Raw genomic sequence first — 18,666 nt, 5'->3', positions numbered from 1 at the left:
AAGTGGAAGAGGCAAAATGTTGCCTCCCAGAAAAAGCTATGAAAAATGTTTAATGGAAAAAAAAAAGTTGAAAGTGGAAAGGGTTAAGGCTGATACTTGGGGAGTGATATAAAATTTAAACTTGAGGTTTGAAAACTATAGCTGTTGATAATACATCATTAGTTGTAGGAGAAGCATCTCAACACAAAAAGTCCACGTGCTGCGGGAAGGGCAGTCTTCCTAAGGTGTCCAGTTGACTGTACCCCTCTGCTCTCCCTTGTACCCCAGACCTCTCTCAGCTTCACAGATGCTCCTCGGGGCTTGATTCTTAGGTTTTGTTTTACCTGAGTGTCCAAAGTGACAATTGTGTCTTCTGTCATCTAGGATATAATTCCTTTCCAGAATAAGCAACTTGTTTTCTGTAGGCAAGAACTCACAAACAGCCCATAAGCCACATCCGGCCCTTTCTTGATCAGCCCCAGAGCTAAGAATGTTGTTTACATTACAGGATTATCACTGCTGAAATATGCAACCCACCAAGCCTAAAGCATTTGCTGTGTGGCCCTTGACAGAAGCTGATCACTGTTCGTGTGCCTTTAGGGCAGGAGTGGGGAAGATGTGCCTGTATTTTTCTCAAACTGAGAAAGCTGATCTGAAGACACATGAGAAATGTTAGTAATTTGTTCTCAGTTACCGTTTCTTTAGGTCTGGTTGGTAGCTAGGGGTTTATTCAGGTTTTTTTTTTTTTAAAATCTTTTTCTTTTTGGTCCTAGGATAGAACTCGGGGCCTTGCTAGACAACTCTCTACCTCTGAGCTCCATCCCAGCCTGAGTCAGTTTTTATTTATTGAGTCTGTTGTAGGCTAAGCAGTCAAAATTCATTAAGTTCTTTTTTTTTTTTTTTTTTTTTGGCGGCCTTAGGGTTTGCACTTACGGCCGCATGTTTGCTAGGCAGGGTCTCTTAATGCATGAATCACTCTGCCAGCCCAAAGAATTCATTAAGTTTTGAAATGGTTCTTGCTTTCAAGGACCCTGTAGCCTAATAGTATGGGGGATGTGTCCACATTCACTAAGTCAGTTTCTTTCTACTTAGAAGAGATTAATTAGATGGACAGAAGAGTGTATTGATGGCTGAAATGCAGGACTATCATCAGTAGCAGACTGTGATAAAGTACATGCCCCTTTTCTGTCTTCAGTGTAATGTGACTACTAGACTGTATAGGCTACAGGATGAGAAGTTCAAAAATATATTAAAGGTTTTATGTATTTGTAAACACTCATCATCCTTGAAAATTGTTTAGTGTCAAAATAGTCTTTGTCTCTCCACCTATTGTTGTCTTCTCATTTGCTTTGTTTTGCTCTGTCAAATGTAGGATGATGTTAGGAGCAGAGATCATGGCAGTTCCAAACAGTACCTCTTAAAACTACGGTTGTGCTTGTTCGTGTGATTCTGGGAGGGGTTTTAAAGATAATTTTTCTTTAAGACATTGTGTATGTATGTCCCATCCCCTAGTGGTCTTTGGCACATAGAAATTGCAGTACTGGCATGCTCATGGGCTTGCTGGAGTTTTGTAAGTAAGATGAACAGACATAAAAGCAACAACAGCCATGGTAATGCGGTATGCGGGGTGTTGAAGCTGGCGGTGATCCCCTTTCCCCAGCTGCGACGTTCCCGGTCTCATCAGCGTTTCCCTTGCTCTGTGCAGTGTAGCAGGAAGTAGGAGACATTCCTGGCAGTCCTGACTGATTTCTTTTTCCACCCTCACTCCAGTTCTATGAGTGCTATCAGGTGAGTCTTCTCTCCCCTCCTCGAATGGCAAGGTAGCCTGAATGTGGAATGTGCCAGCATTGGAAGCCTGGAGAGCTTCCTCTCAATGTCCTGGTGACACAGAACTAGTCTCAGAATGACGGCTTCTTTGCCATCATCTTTCCGACTTGCTGTCTTGTTCCCATTTCTTTACAGACTTTCATTTCACTGGCCCATTCTCTTTCCTCCCAGCCAGACAGCCAAGTGTTCCTCAGCTAATGGTTCTGTGTCATTTTGCTGTGGGATGTCAAGCTTTGCATTTGTGGATTAGGGTTATTTAGGGTTGTTTTTCACTGCAACCCAGTTGGAGCCTGCAGTAGTAACCTTTTCTTTTTATTGCTTTTCTGTGGGAGTGTGGTATGCAGCTGCGTTTCTACGTGCCCAACCTCCTCCCTTATCAGGGAATTCCTTGGGTCTGAGAAGCTTGTCAGGCGGTAGGAGGCTCTGCTTTACAGATCTAGTTGACAGGAATTTATGTGCCCCTCAGGCTTTGCACTGTTTGATAGGCTCTCTGAGTTCTCTGTGAAATCTCTGGAATCAGGCCTGGACAAAAGGTCAGGGCTAAAGCTTTCCTGTAGAGTTGATAGCATCTTTCTAAGAAAAACTTGAAAGCTAAATATTAAGCAGTTAACTTTTGTACCCAGACCCGGCTTGTGAATTGCGTCAGTCCATGAGATAAAACTTTAAGAAGTGTTTTGTGGAAAGTAATCAAGCTAACTCCTTTGAAATGCTTGCAGAGGACATGAGACTATTCCTTGGACAATGAAAATGATTCCAATATATTATTTTGGAAATAAATTTTCTGTGGGTATTTCAAAGAAAGTCTTTTCAGTTAGTGATGTCCTTTTTTTCGGCACTCTGAAAATTGTTTAATGCAGAGTGGCTTCTTAGATACACAGACGTACTTACGTCCATGGTCTCATTGTTCACTGCAGGCCAGACATGGCTAAGTGCTTTTACTTTTATTTTTATTAGATTATGTTTGTTGTACAGGGGGGATTCATTGTGACAATTATGATTAGCTTTACATCGTGCATTGGCTAGATTGCCCCCTCCATCTTCCTCATCCCCCCACTCCCACAAACTCCTCCCTGCCCCACTCAAAGCAGTTGCAAGAGGTTTCATTGTTTTGTTTCATGTATGTATGTGTAGCCCATCAACCATATTCCCTTACCACCTTCTCCTCCATTAACCCTCCCTCTCCCTCAACCCCCCCCACCCCCATCCCCCCCCACTGTACTGTTTTACGGTCTTTCACTTTTTAAACCCAAAGTCATTGTTCAAAGTGGGTTTTCATCGTATCCCAACTGTGAGTGCACTTTACTCTGGTCATTCAACTCCCTCCGTTACTCTCCCTTACCCCTTCCTTCCCACCCTCACTATTTAACAGTTTTCAATACATGCTGTTATGTTCCCCACCTGCATAAGTGTAATGTATTTCGATATTGTTGACTGTCACTCTCTTTTTCCTTTCCCTCCTCTGAGTTCCATGGGGTAGTTACACTATTACAAACATGTTCTGCATATAAATTTGAATGTGATTATGTTTGGTTTTGTGTGTATGTTTAATTTTTTGGAACTGTCTTCCACATAAGAGAGAAAACATATGCCTTTCTGAACCTGGTTTACTTCACTTAACATGATGTCTTCCAGTTGTATCCATTTATCTTCAAACCATGTGGTTTCATTCTTCCTTATGGCTGAATAAAACTCCTTGTGTGTGTGTGTGTGTGTGTGTGTGTATCTACATTTTCTTAATCTACTCATCAGTCAGTGTGTAGCATCTGGATCATTTCCATACTTGGCTGTTACGAACAGTGCTGCAATAAGCATCTGTGTGGAAGAGAGTCTCTGCTGTATCCTGACTTACCTTCCTTTGGATATATGCCCAGGAGTGGTGTCATTGGATTGTATGACACTTCTATTTGTAGTTTTTTAAGGATTCCCCCTATTACTTTCCATAATGGTTACACTATTACATTCCCACCAGTATAAGGGTTTCTGTTTCACTGCATCATTGTCAACATTTGTTGTTGGTTTTGCCCTTGAATATGGCCATTTTAACTAGGGTGAGATGAAATCTTAGTGTAGTTTTGATTTGCATTTCTTTTATGGCCAGGGAGATTGAGCGCTTTTTCGTGTATTTATTAACCATTTGTACCTCTTCCTTTGAAAATTCCCTATTCAATTCATGTGCCCATTTCTTCATTGATTCTTTGATGAGTTTTTTGAACTCCCTATAGATTCTGGATATTAGTCCCTTATCAGACGAGTAGCTGATAAGGTTTTTCTCCCATTTGTGTGGTCAGTCTCGTAAGTCTTAATGACATTACTTTTACTCTGCAGAAGCTTTTTAGTTTGATGCGGTCCCATTTGTTCATTCTTTCTCTTAATTGCTGAGCTCTTGGAGTTTGATTTAGGAAGTCATTGCCTGTGCCTATTAATTCCAGTGTGTTTCCTATACTTCCTGTAGTTGTTTCAAAGTTTCAGGCCTTATATTAAGGTCTTTGATCCACTTTGAGTTGATATTGGTACAGGGTGAAAAATAGGGATCTGGTTTGAATCTTCTACATGTGGTTATCCAGTTTTCCCAGCAGCATTAGTTGAAGAGGCTGTTTTCATCATGTGTTTTGGGGTCCTTTGTCAAAAATCAGTTGGCTGGGTCTTCTTTTCCACTGGTCTTTGTGTCTGTTTTTGTGCCAGTACCATGCTGGTTTTATTGTTAGGGCGCTGCAGTATAGTTTGAAGTCAGGTATTGTGATGCCTCCAGCATTAGACTTCTTCGCTCAGAATTGCTTTGGCTGTTCAAGGTCTTTGGGTTTCCATATGAACTTTAGGATTGATCTTTCCATCTCTGTGAAGAGTGTTACTGGAATTTTGCTAGAGATTGCACTGAACATGTAGATGGTTTGGTAGTATAGTCATTTCCACAATACTGGTTCTGCTGATCCAGAGCACGGGAGATCTTTTCATCTTCTGATGTCTTCTTCAATTTCTCTCTTCAGTGATTTACAGTTTTCATTGAAAAGGTCTCTTTGATTTCCTCTGTTAAATTTATTCTTAGGGGTTTTTTTTTTTTTTTTTTTTTTTTTTTTTGCCCTGATTGCTTTCTCAGTTTGTGCATTGTTGTTGGTATAGAAAAGCTGCTGATTTCTATATATGAATTTTGTACTCTGCTGCTTTGCTAGGAGCTTTTTAATTTCTTTTTTCTTTTATGGTTTCTAAGAGTTTTTTGGTGGAGTTTTTAGGGTCTTTTAGGTATAGTCATATCATCTAAACAGAGATAGTTTAACTTCTTCCTTCCATGTTTGAATCCCTTTTATTTCTTGCTCTTGTCTTACTCCTCTGGCTAGGAATTCCAAAACTATATTGAATTAGAGTGGGGGAAGTGGATATACTTATCTCATTCCTGACTTTAGTGGAAATGGTTTCAGTTATTTGCCGTTTAGTATAATGTTGGCTATAGGTTTGTTGTATATAGAGGAACATTCCTTGTATTCCTAGTTTCTTCATTGCTTTTATTATGAAAGGGGGCTAAATTTTGTCAAAGGTTTTTTTCTGCATCTATTGACATGATCATGTAATTTTTTTCTTTGCTTCTATTTGTATGCTATATTACATTTATAGATTTGTGTATGTTGAACCATCCCTGCATCCCTGGAATGAAACCGACTTGGTCGTGGCATGTAATGCTCTTGATGTCTTTTGCATTCAGCTGGCAGTATTTTGTTGATAATTTTTGTGTCTATATTCATTAAAGATATTGGCCTATAATTCTCTTTTTTTGTTGTATCCTAGTTGGGTTTTGGAATGAGTCATACTGGTTTCATAAAATGAGTTTGGTAGTGCTCTTCCCTTTCTATTTCCTGGAAAAGTTTGAGGAGTATTGGTGTGTGTTCTTTGAAAATCTGGTAGAATTCAGCCATGAATCCACTGGGTGCTGGGCTCTTCTTTGTTGGGAGATGCTTTATTCCTTTGTCAATATCATTGCTTATTGTAGCTCTATTGAGGTGGTTAACATCTTCTTGGTTCAATTTTGGTTAGTTAAATGCATCTAGAAATTTATCCATTTCTTCTAAATTTTCCAATTTACTTGACTGTTAGTGTTCAAAGGATTCCTACTAATCCTCTGAATTTTGTTAGTATTTGTTGTTATGTCCCCTTTTTCATCTTTGATTGTATTAATTTGTGTCTTTTCTTCTGTGTAGTCAGATTGGCTAAGGGTTTATCATTATCAATCTTACTAGTGTTTTTGAAGAATCAACTTTTTTTTTTAAATCTTAATCTTGTTGATATTGGCTCTGATCTTTATTAGTTCTCTCTTCTAGTTTTGGTTTTGGTTCTTGTTTTTCTAAAACTTAAGGTGTATCATTAGGTTGTTTATTTGATATGTGTCTCTCTCTCTCTCTCTCTCTCTTTTTTTTAATGTAGACACTCATAGCTATAAACTTTCCCCTTAGAATGGCCTTGGCTGTGTTCTACAAGTTCTGGTAGATTGTATTTTCATTTTTAATAGATACTACGAACTTTTAAATTTCTTCCCTTATTTCTTCAGTGACCCACTGGTGGTCCTTCAGCAGTATGTTGTTCAGCCCTCATGTGTTTGAATATTTTCTGTAGTTTCTTTTGTGTTGAGTTCTAGTTTTATTCCATTTTGATCTTATATAATACAGGAGACTATTTCTATTTTCTTAAATTTGTTAAGACTTAGTTTGTATTATAAATATCATCTTTTTTTGGAGAAAGTTCCATGAGCTGCTGAGAAGAATGTATATTGCATGGTGGTTGGATGAAATACTCTGTAGATGTCTGTTAGGTCCATTTGGTCTAAAATGTCTATTAATTCTGATGTTTCTTTGTTGATTTTTTTGTCTGATCGACCTATTTATTGGTGACAGTGGGGGTATTGAGGTCTCCTACTATCACTGTGGTGGTGGGGGGTTCTATCTGTGCATTTAAGTCTGTTAGGTTTTTTTTAATGTAGTTGGGTGCACCAATGTTTGGTGCGTATATATTAAGAATTGTTATTTCCTCTTGTCTACTTGTTCCTTTTATTAATATGACCTTCATTGTTTCTTCTGACTGATTTTAGTCTGAAGTCTACTTTGTCAGATGTAAGTATAGCTACTTGCCTGTTTTGGGGGTCCATTTGCATGGAAAATCTTTTTGCATTATACCTTTTTACTCTAAGCCAGTGTTGTTTTTTTCTTTCTTTTCTTTTGTGAACTGTTTGCCCAGGCTGCCTTTGAATCATGATCCTCATGATCTCTGCCTTCTGAGTAGGATTACAGGCATGAGCCACTGGTGCCTGACTTGTTTTTGTCAGTGAGATGTGTTTCTTGTAAGCAGCAATTGATTGGGTCTTGTTTTTTAATCCAACTTGCTATTCTGTGTCTTTTTGATAGGGCCGTCAAGGCCATTGACATTCAGTATTAGTATTGAGAGGTATATGGTATTTCCAGTCACTTTTTCCCCTCCGTGTTTTACTTTTCCCCTATTTCTTGTTTGCTAGTTGTTCAGAGGAATTTATTTTCTCGCATTTTTCTGGCTGACTTTAATTTCCTCTGTGTGTCAGAGTCCTTTTAGTGTTTTCTGCAGTGCTGGTTTGGTGGTCATGAATTCCTTTACTTTTTGTTTGTTGTGGAAGGTTTTCATTTCTCATTCTTTTTGGAAGGGTAATTTTGCTGGATAAACTAGTCTACGTTGACAGTTGTTTTCTTTGCATGTCCTCCCTTGCATTTAGAGTACGTGTTGAGAAATCTGCTGTTACTTCAATGGGCTTGCCTTTATATGTGACCTGCTGTTTTTCTTCTGCAGCTTTCAGTGTTCTTTCTTTTTCCATATATTGAATGTTTTGATTATAATATGTCTGGGGATGTCTCTTTTCTGGTCCTGACAGTTTGGTGTTCTGTAAGTCTCCTGTACCTGGATATCTCTCTCTTTCTCAAGATTGGGGAGCTTTTCAGTTATTATGTTATTGAATAAGTTACCTGTGCCTTTAGTTTGTATCTCTTCTCCTTCTCCTATACCCATGATTCATAGATGTGGTATTTTGATGGTGTTACAGACATCTTGAATGTTCCAGTCACATTTTCTTAGCATTTTTTCATGGGTCTTTGACTATGTGGTCTAATTCCTCTACTTTGTCTTCTATGCATGATACTCTGTTTTCAACTTGCTCCACTCTGTTATAGCCAAGTTTTCAATTGAGGTTTTTATTTGGGATATTGAGCTGTTTGTTTCAAATTAGTTATTTTTCAGGATTTTTATGTCTTCATTGATTCTTCTATGTCCTTCATTGTCTTCTTAATTTTACTCATCTGTTTGTTTGAATTCTCTTTGAGTTCAATATGCTTTTTGAGTTTAGTTACTAGCTAAACTCCTCTTTGAGATCATTGATCACTTTTACTATTATTATTTTGACTTCAATACTTGATATTTCCTCCTCTTTACTGTTGTTTAGATCCTTAGTGATGGAGTTGGCTTTTGAGGGACAGTTGTTGCCTTATTGCTTTATGTTTCTGTGTTAGGTTTTGGTTGGAGATTCCAGTCCTCTGTGTCCTTTTAGTTGGGGTTTTCTGAAAGATAATGGAGGATGGGTGGTAGTTGAGCTCTGTTGTGTTTTCTTGTTTTTAGATGTGGGGGAGAGGGGTAGTGGCTCAATAGCAAACCCTTCAGTTCTTATTGTCAAGATGCTGTATGCTACCTCCTGTTACACATAAGGCAAGGAGCATTAGCTGCTGAAGCTATCACAGTTGTTGAGCTGTATCCATGAAATTACAGTAATCCCTCACAAAGATCAATTACTGCTGCTGTTCTGGTATCATTATTTGTCAGTAGGAGCAAAGATGGCATTTTGTATCTGAAAGACTACAGGTAGTAAGGGTGGTGATGGGAGTGAGACAGGGAGGATATCTCTAAGTAGATAATATGACATGAAAAGCTTACGTAGCAGAAAGAGGTGGAAACCGAGCTAATAGAAGGGATTTAATTAAGATGCAGACTGGAATAGGTAGAGATCCAGTAGATATTAAGATGGGGGAAAAAGAGGGTAAACAATGGAGAAAGTTGAACAGACAGACAAAACAAACAGAGACACAACAAAAGTAGAAAAATAATCTGGGAATCTATTTAGTAAAAGTATTGGTAGTGAAAGAGGATTGTGGGTGAGTAGACAGAATGAGGAAATTAAGAGCTGGGAAGTGGTTCCACTTGTTGATAGGTCAAAGTATAAGTTGGGGAGGGGGATAGAAAAGGGGAGAAGAAGAAGTGGTTTAAGGTTGCAAACTGAAAGGTGGGTTATAGGGCTTTCATGATGACAACAGAGAGGAGGAAGGAGAAAGTAGGACTAAAGAGAAAATTGGGGAGAGGTGTGGTGGCAAGGATGCAAAATTGCTGCTGGACTGTACAGAGAAAGAAGATACAAATAATTGAATAACAAATGTACATTACAGCCTTAACAGCAACAAACACAAATTTTTTGTAATTGTGAATTTTCTAGTGTTCTTCTGAGCCATTGATCCGCCCCCTCCTTTTGTGTCTGAGTATTTCAGTCCATTAGATGGCAGTCTAGTTGGATACCTGTCTCTGGAATGATGTCTGAAGATGGGGAGGGAGCAGTATTTGGAGATAGTAGGATCTCTGGAGCTTGTACTACTAACTTGCCAGTCTCACGCCATCCGTCATTGAAGCTTTCTCTCTTTCTAGCTCCACAGTACTTACAGTCTGTAGTTATGCTCAGTTATGCAAACTGTTTCTTCACATACCCTATTTCTTCTATCTTTCTGTGTTTGAGCAGAGCTCTGCTACTCTTTGGCCATGTTTTGTATATGTCCTCTGGGGCCCTAAGTTTCCTCCTCCTTTGGGATTATAGGGCTCCGAGATCTGGGGAGTGTTAGCAATCCTCCATCTTGCTGCTTCCTCTGGCTCAGTGCCCAGTGATGTTCTGTCCTCTTGGTGATCAGTGCCTTTTTTACTTCTGGATGCATCTTTGTGCTTGAATGCTTTGTTTCAGGAAGAAGAAAACTTTTGTTTTTGGTGGTAGTGGGGTTTGAACTCAAGGTCTCATGCGTGCTAGGCAGGTGCTCTACCACTTGACTCATACCACCAGCCCTTTTTGTGTTGTGTATTTTTGAGATAGCATCTTGTGAACTGTTTGACTGAGCTGGCCTCAAACCATTATTCTCTTGATCTCTGCCTCCTGAATAGCTAGGATCACAGGAGCTGAGTCACTGGCTAGTGACAAAACTCTTAAAGTACAGGTGCTTAAGAGTGTAATGGGTTCCTTGACACTTTGAAAATAAAAAGCCATTACTTCATGGAGACTAGGCATGGTCATAAATTAAAATTGAGAAAAGGCAGCCTCCGTGTTTTCTTGAGCAATATTTACTGAGATCCTGTTATGTTCCTGGCATTGTTCTAAGCTTTTAGGCTGCCTTCAGGAGAGAGGTGTAAACTGACACATCAGTTTAGTGTATGATAGCAGTATCTGGTATCATACAGCATGTCAGTGCTGTGAAGAAATGTAAGGCTGAATAAGGTCATGGAGAGAGACAGAAAACTCTGTTTTAGATACAGGTGTCAAAAAAGCCCTTACTAAATGGTGACCTTTCATCTGTGACCTGAAGGAAGTGAAGGAGAGAGCCACGATAGCCAATTTTTAAGGGCAGAACTGCATCAGGAGGTCTGCTTGGTTGTGTGATGTGAGAGGAGAGTGGTAGAGGAGGCTGGGGATCTTGGAGGAGTTTGGGTTTGGTTCTCTGCGTAGTTGGGAGGCTTTTGAGCATAGAGCGATGTGGCCTGATTTCATTATGAAAGATGGGTCCTGTTGTTGCTAGCAGGGCATCAGATCTGGAACCAGTTAAGAGACTATTACAGGCTGGCAGTTGGACAAGGGTAGCCATGGTGGTGAGAAGTGAATAGTCTGAAAGCAGAGTGACAGGAGTTGGCAGTGGTTGGGTATAGAGTGTGAGAGAAAGCACAACTGTAGCCCCCACTTTCATGGTTTTCACCTGAGCAGTTGGTTGAATGATTGTCCCATTTAGTTAGGTGGGGGACACTGGGGTAAAGACATGTGTGGTGGGAGGAATCAAGGCCCCACTTTAAGTATGTTAAATTTGAAACGCTTTTGTGTATCCAAGTGACAATGGTGGTGATGTTGTAAATGAAGCAGGAACTGTCATGTGACTCACCAGGACCAATATCAGGTGCTTCTTGGGCATGGGCTCACTCCATCACTGAATGAGTAACTCACTGTGAAGTCACTGTTTTCATCATCCTGGTCTGACATATGGGGAAACCGAGGCACAGAGGTTCGATTTGTTCAGGGTTCTACTGTCAGCATAGAGCTTGACCCCATACTCTCTGCTCATCAACTCAGCAGCTCCTGTTGGCTCTGCAAGTTAGGAGTTGTGGGGAAAGGTGAAGGGTAGAGGTCTCTAGCTGGAGGTCCATTCATTAGGGCACTCCCAGAGGAGAGCAGACCCAGAGGAGAGGTGTCCCATATGGGCTGTGGAGCCCTCTGCGTTTAGTTAGAAGAATGACGAGGAATATCTGCAGGCGGTCGAGAAAGAGCCTGCAGTGGGGCAGAAGGAGACAAGGTGCCACTGGGTGTTTAGGAAGCAAAGATAAGGCAGGGCTGCAGGAGAAGGCTGTGGTCAGCAACAATATGTGCTCTTGACACTGAGTAAGGCTCAGTGGGCTGGAAAATGGGCCTTATGTCTGATAGCAGAAGGTGTGGCCTGGACGGAGTTGGGGAGAGCAACCTGAAGTGAAAGTGTTCAGAAGGGAACTGGGGAGGTGGGAGAGTAAGGAAGAGGAGCTGATGAACAGTGCTGGACCAAGGAGTCTTGTATGAATTGCAGAGATAGTTGAGGGGGACTAGGGACAAGAGAGGATGCTTGTCAGGTAGTGGATATTGTAGTGTATGGAGGAAAATGGCCCAGTAGAGAGGGAGGATGGGTGATGCTAGTCAGGGGAAGAAAGTAGATGGACGCTTGTCCACTTTTGCTGCCCGTGCGGGCCATCATGGCCTGACAGGCCCTGAGGAATGGAGATGAGTGTTGTGTGATGTTGATCGTAGCCTTGTCTGATCCATGAGCCTCAAGGTATGTGGTGAGGGAAGGCTCACTCTTTGTCTTTCTCTCTCCAGGTGCCATGCTATGTGTTTGATAAAGAGCTAAAGAAGCACGATTTAAACCCACTGATCAAGATGAGTGGTGGCTACTTGGTGGATGACTCTGATCCCGACACTTCTCTATTCATCAACGTGTGTAGAGACATAAGTGAGTGTCTTGATGTGTTGTGGGGTAGTGATTATGAATTAATTACAAGGCTGCACCATTTTTGCCTTTATTCCTCCTTTTGGAGATCTACAATACCAGTTAGGCCCTCTAAGAAAGCTTTCATCCTGATGGATGATCTCTGTGCCCTTCTCCCCCAGGAAATTCTGATTCTGTGCCTTTAAAGTTCCCTCCAAACTGTTACTCCTTCCAGTGTGTTTTCTCTGCCAGGCACTTTGGGGTTCAGAGTTCATAGTGAGGAAGGGTTAGTCCAACTTATTGTGTGTTTATGTCCCTTGGTTTTGAGTTGTAGGCTGGGTAAAAGGGACCGAGGGGTGATAGAGGCTTTGGATACTTGGTCATAATAGGTGTTTTTGGGTGGAGTGACTTTCTAGATGTCAGAAGTGTTGTGAGAAGCTTGGGTATCAACTAAATTAGGCAAAGGCTGTTGGGAAGTGGCTTTTATTTAAAAAGGGCGGTGGAAAGTTTACAAAGCCCTTAGACCAGCCACTTCTAGTGTGCTAAACTCCCTAGTTTTATGTTTCCTTCAAGGGCTGTGAATTGTGAGCCCCAGAGGACAGGACAGTCATTGCTGGCAGTGATTTTCTATGAGTAAAATTTACTGACAATTAAGGAGTAAAAGAGGTATAGTCCCAGCAATTGGGAGGCCAAGATGGGGGAGTCTTCAGTTTGAGGCCAGCCTGGGCTACATAGCAACATTGTGTCTCCAAAAACCAACCAAACAACAAAACATAGTGTTTTCCTTATGTTTCTATTTCTCACATAATACGTAAGATAAGCTTTAGAAAATTTTTGGGAAAAATTTAAAAACAATGTGTAAGGGTGCTCACTGGGTGGCAGATAGGTGGCTATTGACTTACACTTGTTCTTTAAATTGTGCACATACATTGCATGCCATCTTATTTGTGTAGTACTCCTGAACAGTGAAAAAATAATAAATATGTTTCACATACAAAATCCCCAAACTGACCAGCGATGAACTCAGGGTTTTTTTTGTGTGTGTGTCAGGTTACATCGTTCTTCCCCTCTCCAGGACATCCTTTATTGGTCTTTGGAGAGAGGCCGATAACGTCTTTGTCCTAAGTGGGTCAGTAACTCAAGTTTGTTTATAAAGTCAGAGTCTCGTAAATTATTGACTTCTGAAACAATATGCTGTTTTCATTTGGAAAGCATTTCTGGTCTTTCATCCTTCTGAGGATTATTTGAATCCGCTGGGTATTTTCTTACAAAAGTTATTTTTTCTTTCCAATTAGTTTACTGGTAGTTTGGATTGAATCAGCCATTTTGGTTCTTAGAAAGCTACCCCCTCCCCCAGTTTTGCTCAGATACTCTTCTCCTCCAGGAAATGGTCCATAGTTTCAGACTGGCTTTGAATGTGACCCACCACCCCTCATGAATAGTTGGATATGTGGCTGTGTGTTCACTCCTTGTTTGCCTTTCCTTTCCCTTTGGGAACTCAGGCAGTCAGTCTATCTGTCCTGTGAGGCAGTAGCCTGGGCACAGCAGGCACTATGTGTGGAACCAAACAGCCCATCAAGTGGGACTCTGATACCGTGCAGCGTTTGGAGGGATTGAGAGCAGAAGGTGTGCTTCCCTGTTTGTTAGCTAGTGACTCCTGTGGCAGGAGGCAGGGTGCCCTCCTGATTTGCCTGGGGAGGCAGTGTTAGCACCTCCCTTGTAGAGTTGAACTCTCCTGTGGCTGGGCACTGCTTGAGGGGCTGGATGACAGAGGTCATATAGACTTTCTGCTTTCCTGGAGTTTGTGGCTGTGTGGGAGAGGACACACAGTGAATGAGTAAACCCAGTAGCATGTAAGAAAGATCCAATGTGAGGAGAGCCATGCAGTCAGGAGAAACACAGTGGACGACTCCATAGCTGGCCTGCTGCAGTCCATAAGGCCTTGCATGTTCAGGCAGCTGCATCAGTCTGTGCTTAGACCAAAGTCAGAGAGTGTGGTCAATCTAGGACATGCATCCAGACTGTCTGGGTTCTTTCCACTAGTTGAAAGTTTCTGCTCCTCTGTACAGAGCTGCATTTCCTAGTCTCTTCATAGCTTAAGGGAGTAATGCTAACGGTAGGGACCAGCAGGTGAAGGTGGGATGTTTCCTAACCACAGATGATGTCCCTCACCGGTGTTGGGCAGAGCAGCACTTCACACTCCCTCACCTGTGCTTCTGCTCAGAGGCAAATGGCTCACCCAGTGGGTACTTGTGGAGTCTGAAAATCCAATCATTTGTTTAAAGAGACCCTGGACCTAAGGATGTGTGTGAGCACCATGCTTCCTCTGCTTTCATATAATCTATGATGTTTTGCAGATGCTCTCCGGGACTCAAGCCCACAGCTGCGCGTCTGTCCTGCTGGCACTGCAGCCTGCTTGTTGAGAGGAGACCGAGCGTTTGATGTGGGCCAGCCCAAGGAGGGGCTGAAGCTGGTGAGCAAGGACAGGTCAGTCTGTGGCCTCTGCAGTGGTTGCCTTTTTAATCAACAAGAACCTGACTTTCTGGGGGACTATTAGGGAAGAGGAAGGGGCTGGGTGGTAAGAGGAGGTACATGTAGGAGTGGTGAATGTAATTAAATAATGTTATATGCATGAACGAAAAGAATGTTATATGCATTAAAGAACAACAGCAACAACAACAAACCTGGCTTAGGGAACAGCTTGGGAGAAGCTTACAAAATTGCTGCTTCACATGATGTGCTTCTAAAGACACTGGTGACAGCTGAGCCTCATCAGCTGTTTAATTGTCACTCACTGTCTGGTCATGGCCTGCTGCCTGCATTTGCTTCAGGAGATACCCTTTCTCAGGCTCCTTCTCAGAGTTTTCATGGGGTGACCCGTGGAGTTCTCCATGGTCATCTGCTCTTTGTAGGGCAAGAGACAGGAGGGGCAGTTTGCCAGTCACCTCCAGAGTGCAGCGTTTCCCCCTGGCCGGGACAGTGGGCACCCTGGTTCTCAGTGGAGGGAGGTTTCCTTGTGATAAGCTGTGGTACTGGCACATGCTTCTTGTACTCTGTCTTGCCTCACCTTGGCGAGAATGTGTTTTTCTCCAGCATGTTACGTGTGGTCACATCCTGAGCGCAGGTCAAGGACTTTGATCTTCTCATCCCCAGGCCTGTGCACATGCTTTGTTTCTCCTGGCTGCATTCTGGAACCAGTGGTGTACCAGGGTAATTGTAGGAACCATGTACAATTACAGACCACAGTTCACATGAAGAGAACACTGGGGGATAACCTAAATTGGAAGGTGTTGGTAGTTTTCTGTATGTGTGTCTGTATTGATTTGCTCAGGCTGTAATAAGAAAATTCCACACATCGGGGACCATAAATAGCACTCTGGATGCGGAATTCTGAGACAATGTGTTGGCCAGGTTGCTGTCTCCTGAGGTCTGTCCCGGTCTTGTTGGAGGCCATCTTCCCCTGTGTCCTCACATGGTCTTCCCTCTGTGTCTCTGTGCTTATCCTCTTATTAGAAGAACACCAGCACTTTTGGACTAGGGCCCAGCATCTGACCTCATTTTTACTTATTGCCACTTGAAGTCCCTGTCTCCCACAGTCACTGCTGAGGCACGTGGATTATGGCTCCACCATAGGAATCGTGAGCGAGGTTGTCCAGAGTGACAAATTGGTGATTCAGAATCCTGGGCAGGCCGCCGAGGGTTTGGTGAAATGTAGGGCACTGTGCAGAGCATGAGCTTGTCTAGGAGAAGAGGCGGTCATCTATTTTCAGCACTTCTGTCACCATGCATGGAACCATGGGCAGGTCCCACAGTGAGAGTGGGAGTCTGCTGACCAGCATGGGGCGCTTCCTGGAAGGGCTGCGCTGCGGGGCTCTGGGCTCTGGGGGAGAGCCCACATGTGGCTGCTGAGCCGGCTACCTTCCTTTCATAGGAAAGCCATTTGGTTTGTGTTTAGAGGTTGATGTTTGAAAAGGAAAGTTCGTTTGGCCTCATAGGAAGCAATGCACTCGGCCTGCCTGGCTGTGGTCGTTTGTTTGTTAGGTCATTTACAAAAAGTGTTCTTTACTCAAACTGCTCTCCTTAGTGTTTTTTGGTATTTTCAGTTTACACACTGGTCATTTATTTATTGAACTTTTAACGATAGAGCTCATTGAAGCTCTTTAAGTTTTTTTTTTTCCTCCCATATTGACATGGAATAAAGTTATTGTATATGCTATCTTCTTTCATTGGTTTGTTTCTTCTGCTGCCCCTTACCCCGTTTGCTGAATGCTAAGGGCAACAAGTAATGTGAATGTAATTGATACTTTTGTAACACCCTTTCTCCATGTGGATTTTGCAGGCTTGTTCTGAGCTATGTGAAGGAAGGGTCAGGGGATCCAGACTTTTGTGATGGTCACAGCCCCGCAGTGACAATTACATTTGTGTGCCCATCTGAGCGGAGAGAGGTGAGTGACCTGTTTTAAGATAGCTTTCAAGCTGTGAACCTCATCCTGGGTTGTCCCAAGTGACCTCACGTCTGTTTTTAGGGCAAGGGACTGGTGCAGGGAAAGGGGGAGACAAACCCCTAGTAGGTCTTCTGCCCCTGTGGCTCTCTATGGAAAGCAGCTTGCTTTTTGCTTTGCTTTCTTCTTCTGGGTGTGTGGTTTTTTTTGTTGTTTTGTTTTGTTTTTTTGGTGTTTTTGAGAGAGTGTCACTGTGGCCCAGCTGGCCTTCCTGCCCAGCCTCCCAAATAAGTGCTGGAATTATAGTCGTATGCCACCTTGACAGCTGAATCAAGTGTTTAACAGGGAGCCAACTGCTGTGGGGAAAGAGACGTGAAGGGAGGAAAGGAAACGTGGTTCATGGGAGCCCCAGTGCTGAAGGAATGCCACCATACGTGTTTCCATCCAGGGAGACAGTCCCTACCCTTTCCTAAGACTGAACAGGGGTCTGGGCACTACCTCAGCTGCCCTCAAAGCCGCTCTGAGCTGGATATGGTGGCACCTGCCAGTAATCGCAGCACTCACCAGCCTGGGCTACACAGCAAGACCCTGTCTCAAACAACCAAAAAACCACAAAATCGTGAAAACAAAAAGCAAAACAAAACAAAAGTTGCTGGGGGTGAAGCCCAGGCCTTGCCTCATCACATGTCTCCCAGCTGAGGCCTCTGATGCCCATCCTGGGAGTGAATGGTGAAGGATGCTGGCAGGTCCCTGTCATAGCAAAGACCTTGATGCTCAGGCTGCTCGCCAGGGTCCTCACTGTTCTCCGTGACCCTGAAATCAGGGCAGTCTTGCTCGCTGAAGCTTGAATGTCACCCTGAAGGTGACCAGAAAGGAAATGGAGTTGCTATGTCAGGTGAAAAAAAAAAGTTAAAATAAAGTAAAAAGAAGTTTTAAAAATGGTAAAAGTAGATGGAATTACTGTAAGTCAGAATATCAGGCAAATGCAATTCAAAAACCAGGAGCAGAAAAATGCAAAACCCAAAAACCTTTCTCTGCGATTGTCGGAAGCATTGGAGATGTGCATTTAAGCTGCGTTTAAAACTTGCCATTCCACTTCTTTCATGTTATTCCTGACAGGGCACTATTCCCAAACTCACTGCCAAGTCCAGTTGCCGCTACGAGGTTGAGTGGATCACTGAGTACGCCTGCCACAGAGATTACCTGGAAAGTGGAACCTGCGCTCTGAGCAGTGAGCAGCACGACATCGCTATTGACCTCAGTCCCCTTGCCCAGCAGAGAGGTGAGTAGGAGCCACTGCTCTGCCCTGCCTCTGTGAGGCTCAGAAAGAGTGTGGCTAGGGAGCCTGACAGCTGGCTGAGGCAGGGCTGTACGTGGCTCACAGAGATGGGTTGGGTTTGCCTGAAGGACTGTGGTGCTTTTTATAGCTGTCCATGTAAACCAGCCCTTCTCGTTTATCACTTTTGTAGGGTCCTATGTTGCTGATGGAAAAGAATATATGTTTTCTATGAATGTCTGTGGAAATTCGGAGGTTCCGATCTGTAGTGACAAAGAGGCTGCAGTTTGCCAAGTGAAAAAGGCTGACTCCACTCAAGCCAAAATAGCAGGAAGACACCAGAACCAGACCCTCCGGTGTGTAAAAGCCTCTACGTGATTGCATGTGCATTGTGTTCTTGTGGGACACAACTCACTCCCCTGCTCCCCTTCCTCCTCCCAGTTCCCTATGCACAGGAAAGTCAGTGAGGCCAACATTCCTTCCTGTTTGACTTAGGCACATTGCCATTCGCCTGACTTTACAATGAGAGTGAGTCTGTTAAAGCTGTTTTGTAAAGCTATTGTTTGTAAGGAGCCATATAGTAGGAAATTTATTCAGTTAGTTTACAGTTGACAGGGCTTTTGTATTTTGAAATTTATGCCTGTGAGGACTTTTGATTTTTCCCCTGGCAGTTTGAGAATCTGAAACACTGTTAGCTATCCAAACATTAGAAATAGCTAAACACATTCATTTAGTGCAATTCTTGTGACCTTAACTTGCTAGGTGGCTTCTCAAAAGCAGTATGAAGGTATAGCTCTCTGAAAATGAGTGTTAGCCATGCTCCTTTAGGTAAGATGGTGGAAAAGAAAGGCTGTCTGATTCTTGGGTATTACTTGATTTGTACAGAACCCAAAAGTGAGAGCAA

The 18,666-nt window shown here is 42.7% G+C and overlaps 1 protein-coding gene across 2 annotated transcripts in view; it reads left to right on the top strand.

Moving 5' to 3' along the window:
- The window catches only part of Igf2r (insulin like growth factor 2 receptor), a 104,055-nt gene that overhangs the window by 26,860 nt on the left and 58,529 nt on the right, over positions 1 to 18,666 (top strand). The window contains exons 1-6 of one of the 2 annotated variants that reach the window (XM_074071084.1): positions 154 to 650; positions 11,936 to 12,068; positions 14,402 to 14,531; positions 16,384 to 16,489; positions 17,606 to 17,768; positions 17,956 to 18,118. In XM_074071084.1, coding sequence (XP_073927185.1) covers positions 642 to 650; positions 11,936 to 12,068; positions 14,402 to 14,531; positions 16,384 to 16,489; positions 17,606 to 17,768; positions 17,956 to 18,118 — 704 coding nt within the window. In that variant the 5' untranslated portion in view covers positions 154 to 641. Of the gene's footprint in view, positions 1 to 153; positions 651 to 11,935; positions 12,069 to 14,401; positions 14,532 to 16,383; positions 16,490 to 17,605; positions 17,769 to 17,955; positions 18,119 to 18,666 lie in introns of those variants that run through there. The other variant, XM_074071077.1, reaches the window with a different exon arrangement.

Source organism: Castor canadensis, chromosome 1, assembly GCF_047511655.1.
Source record: "Castor canadensis chromosome 1, mCasCan1.hap1v2, whole genome shotgun sequence".
In the NCBI taxonomy this organism is placed as follows: domain Eukaryota; kingdom Metazoa; phylum Chordata; class Mammalia; order Rodentia; family Castoridae; genus Castor; species Castor canadensis.
This window is presented reverse-complemented; position numbering and strand designations above follow the sequence as displayed.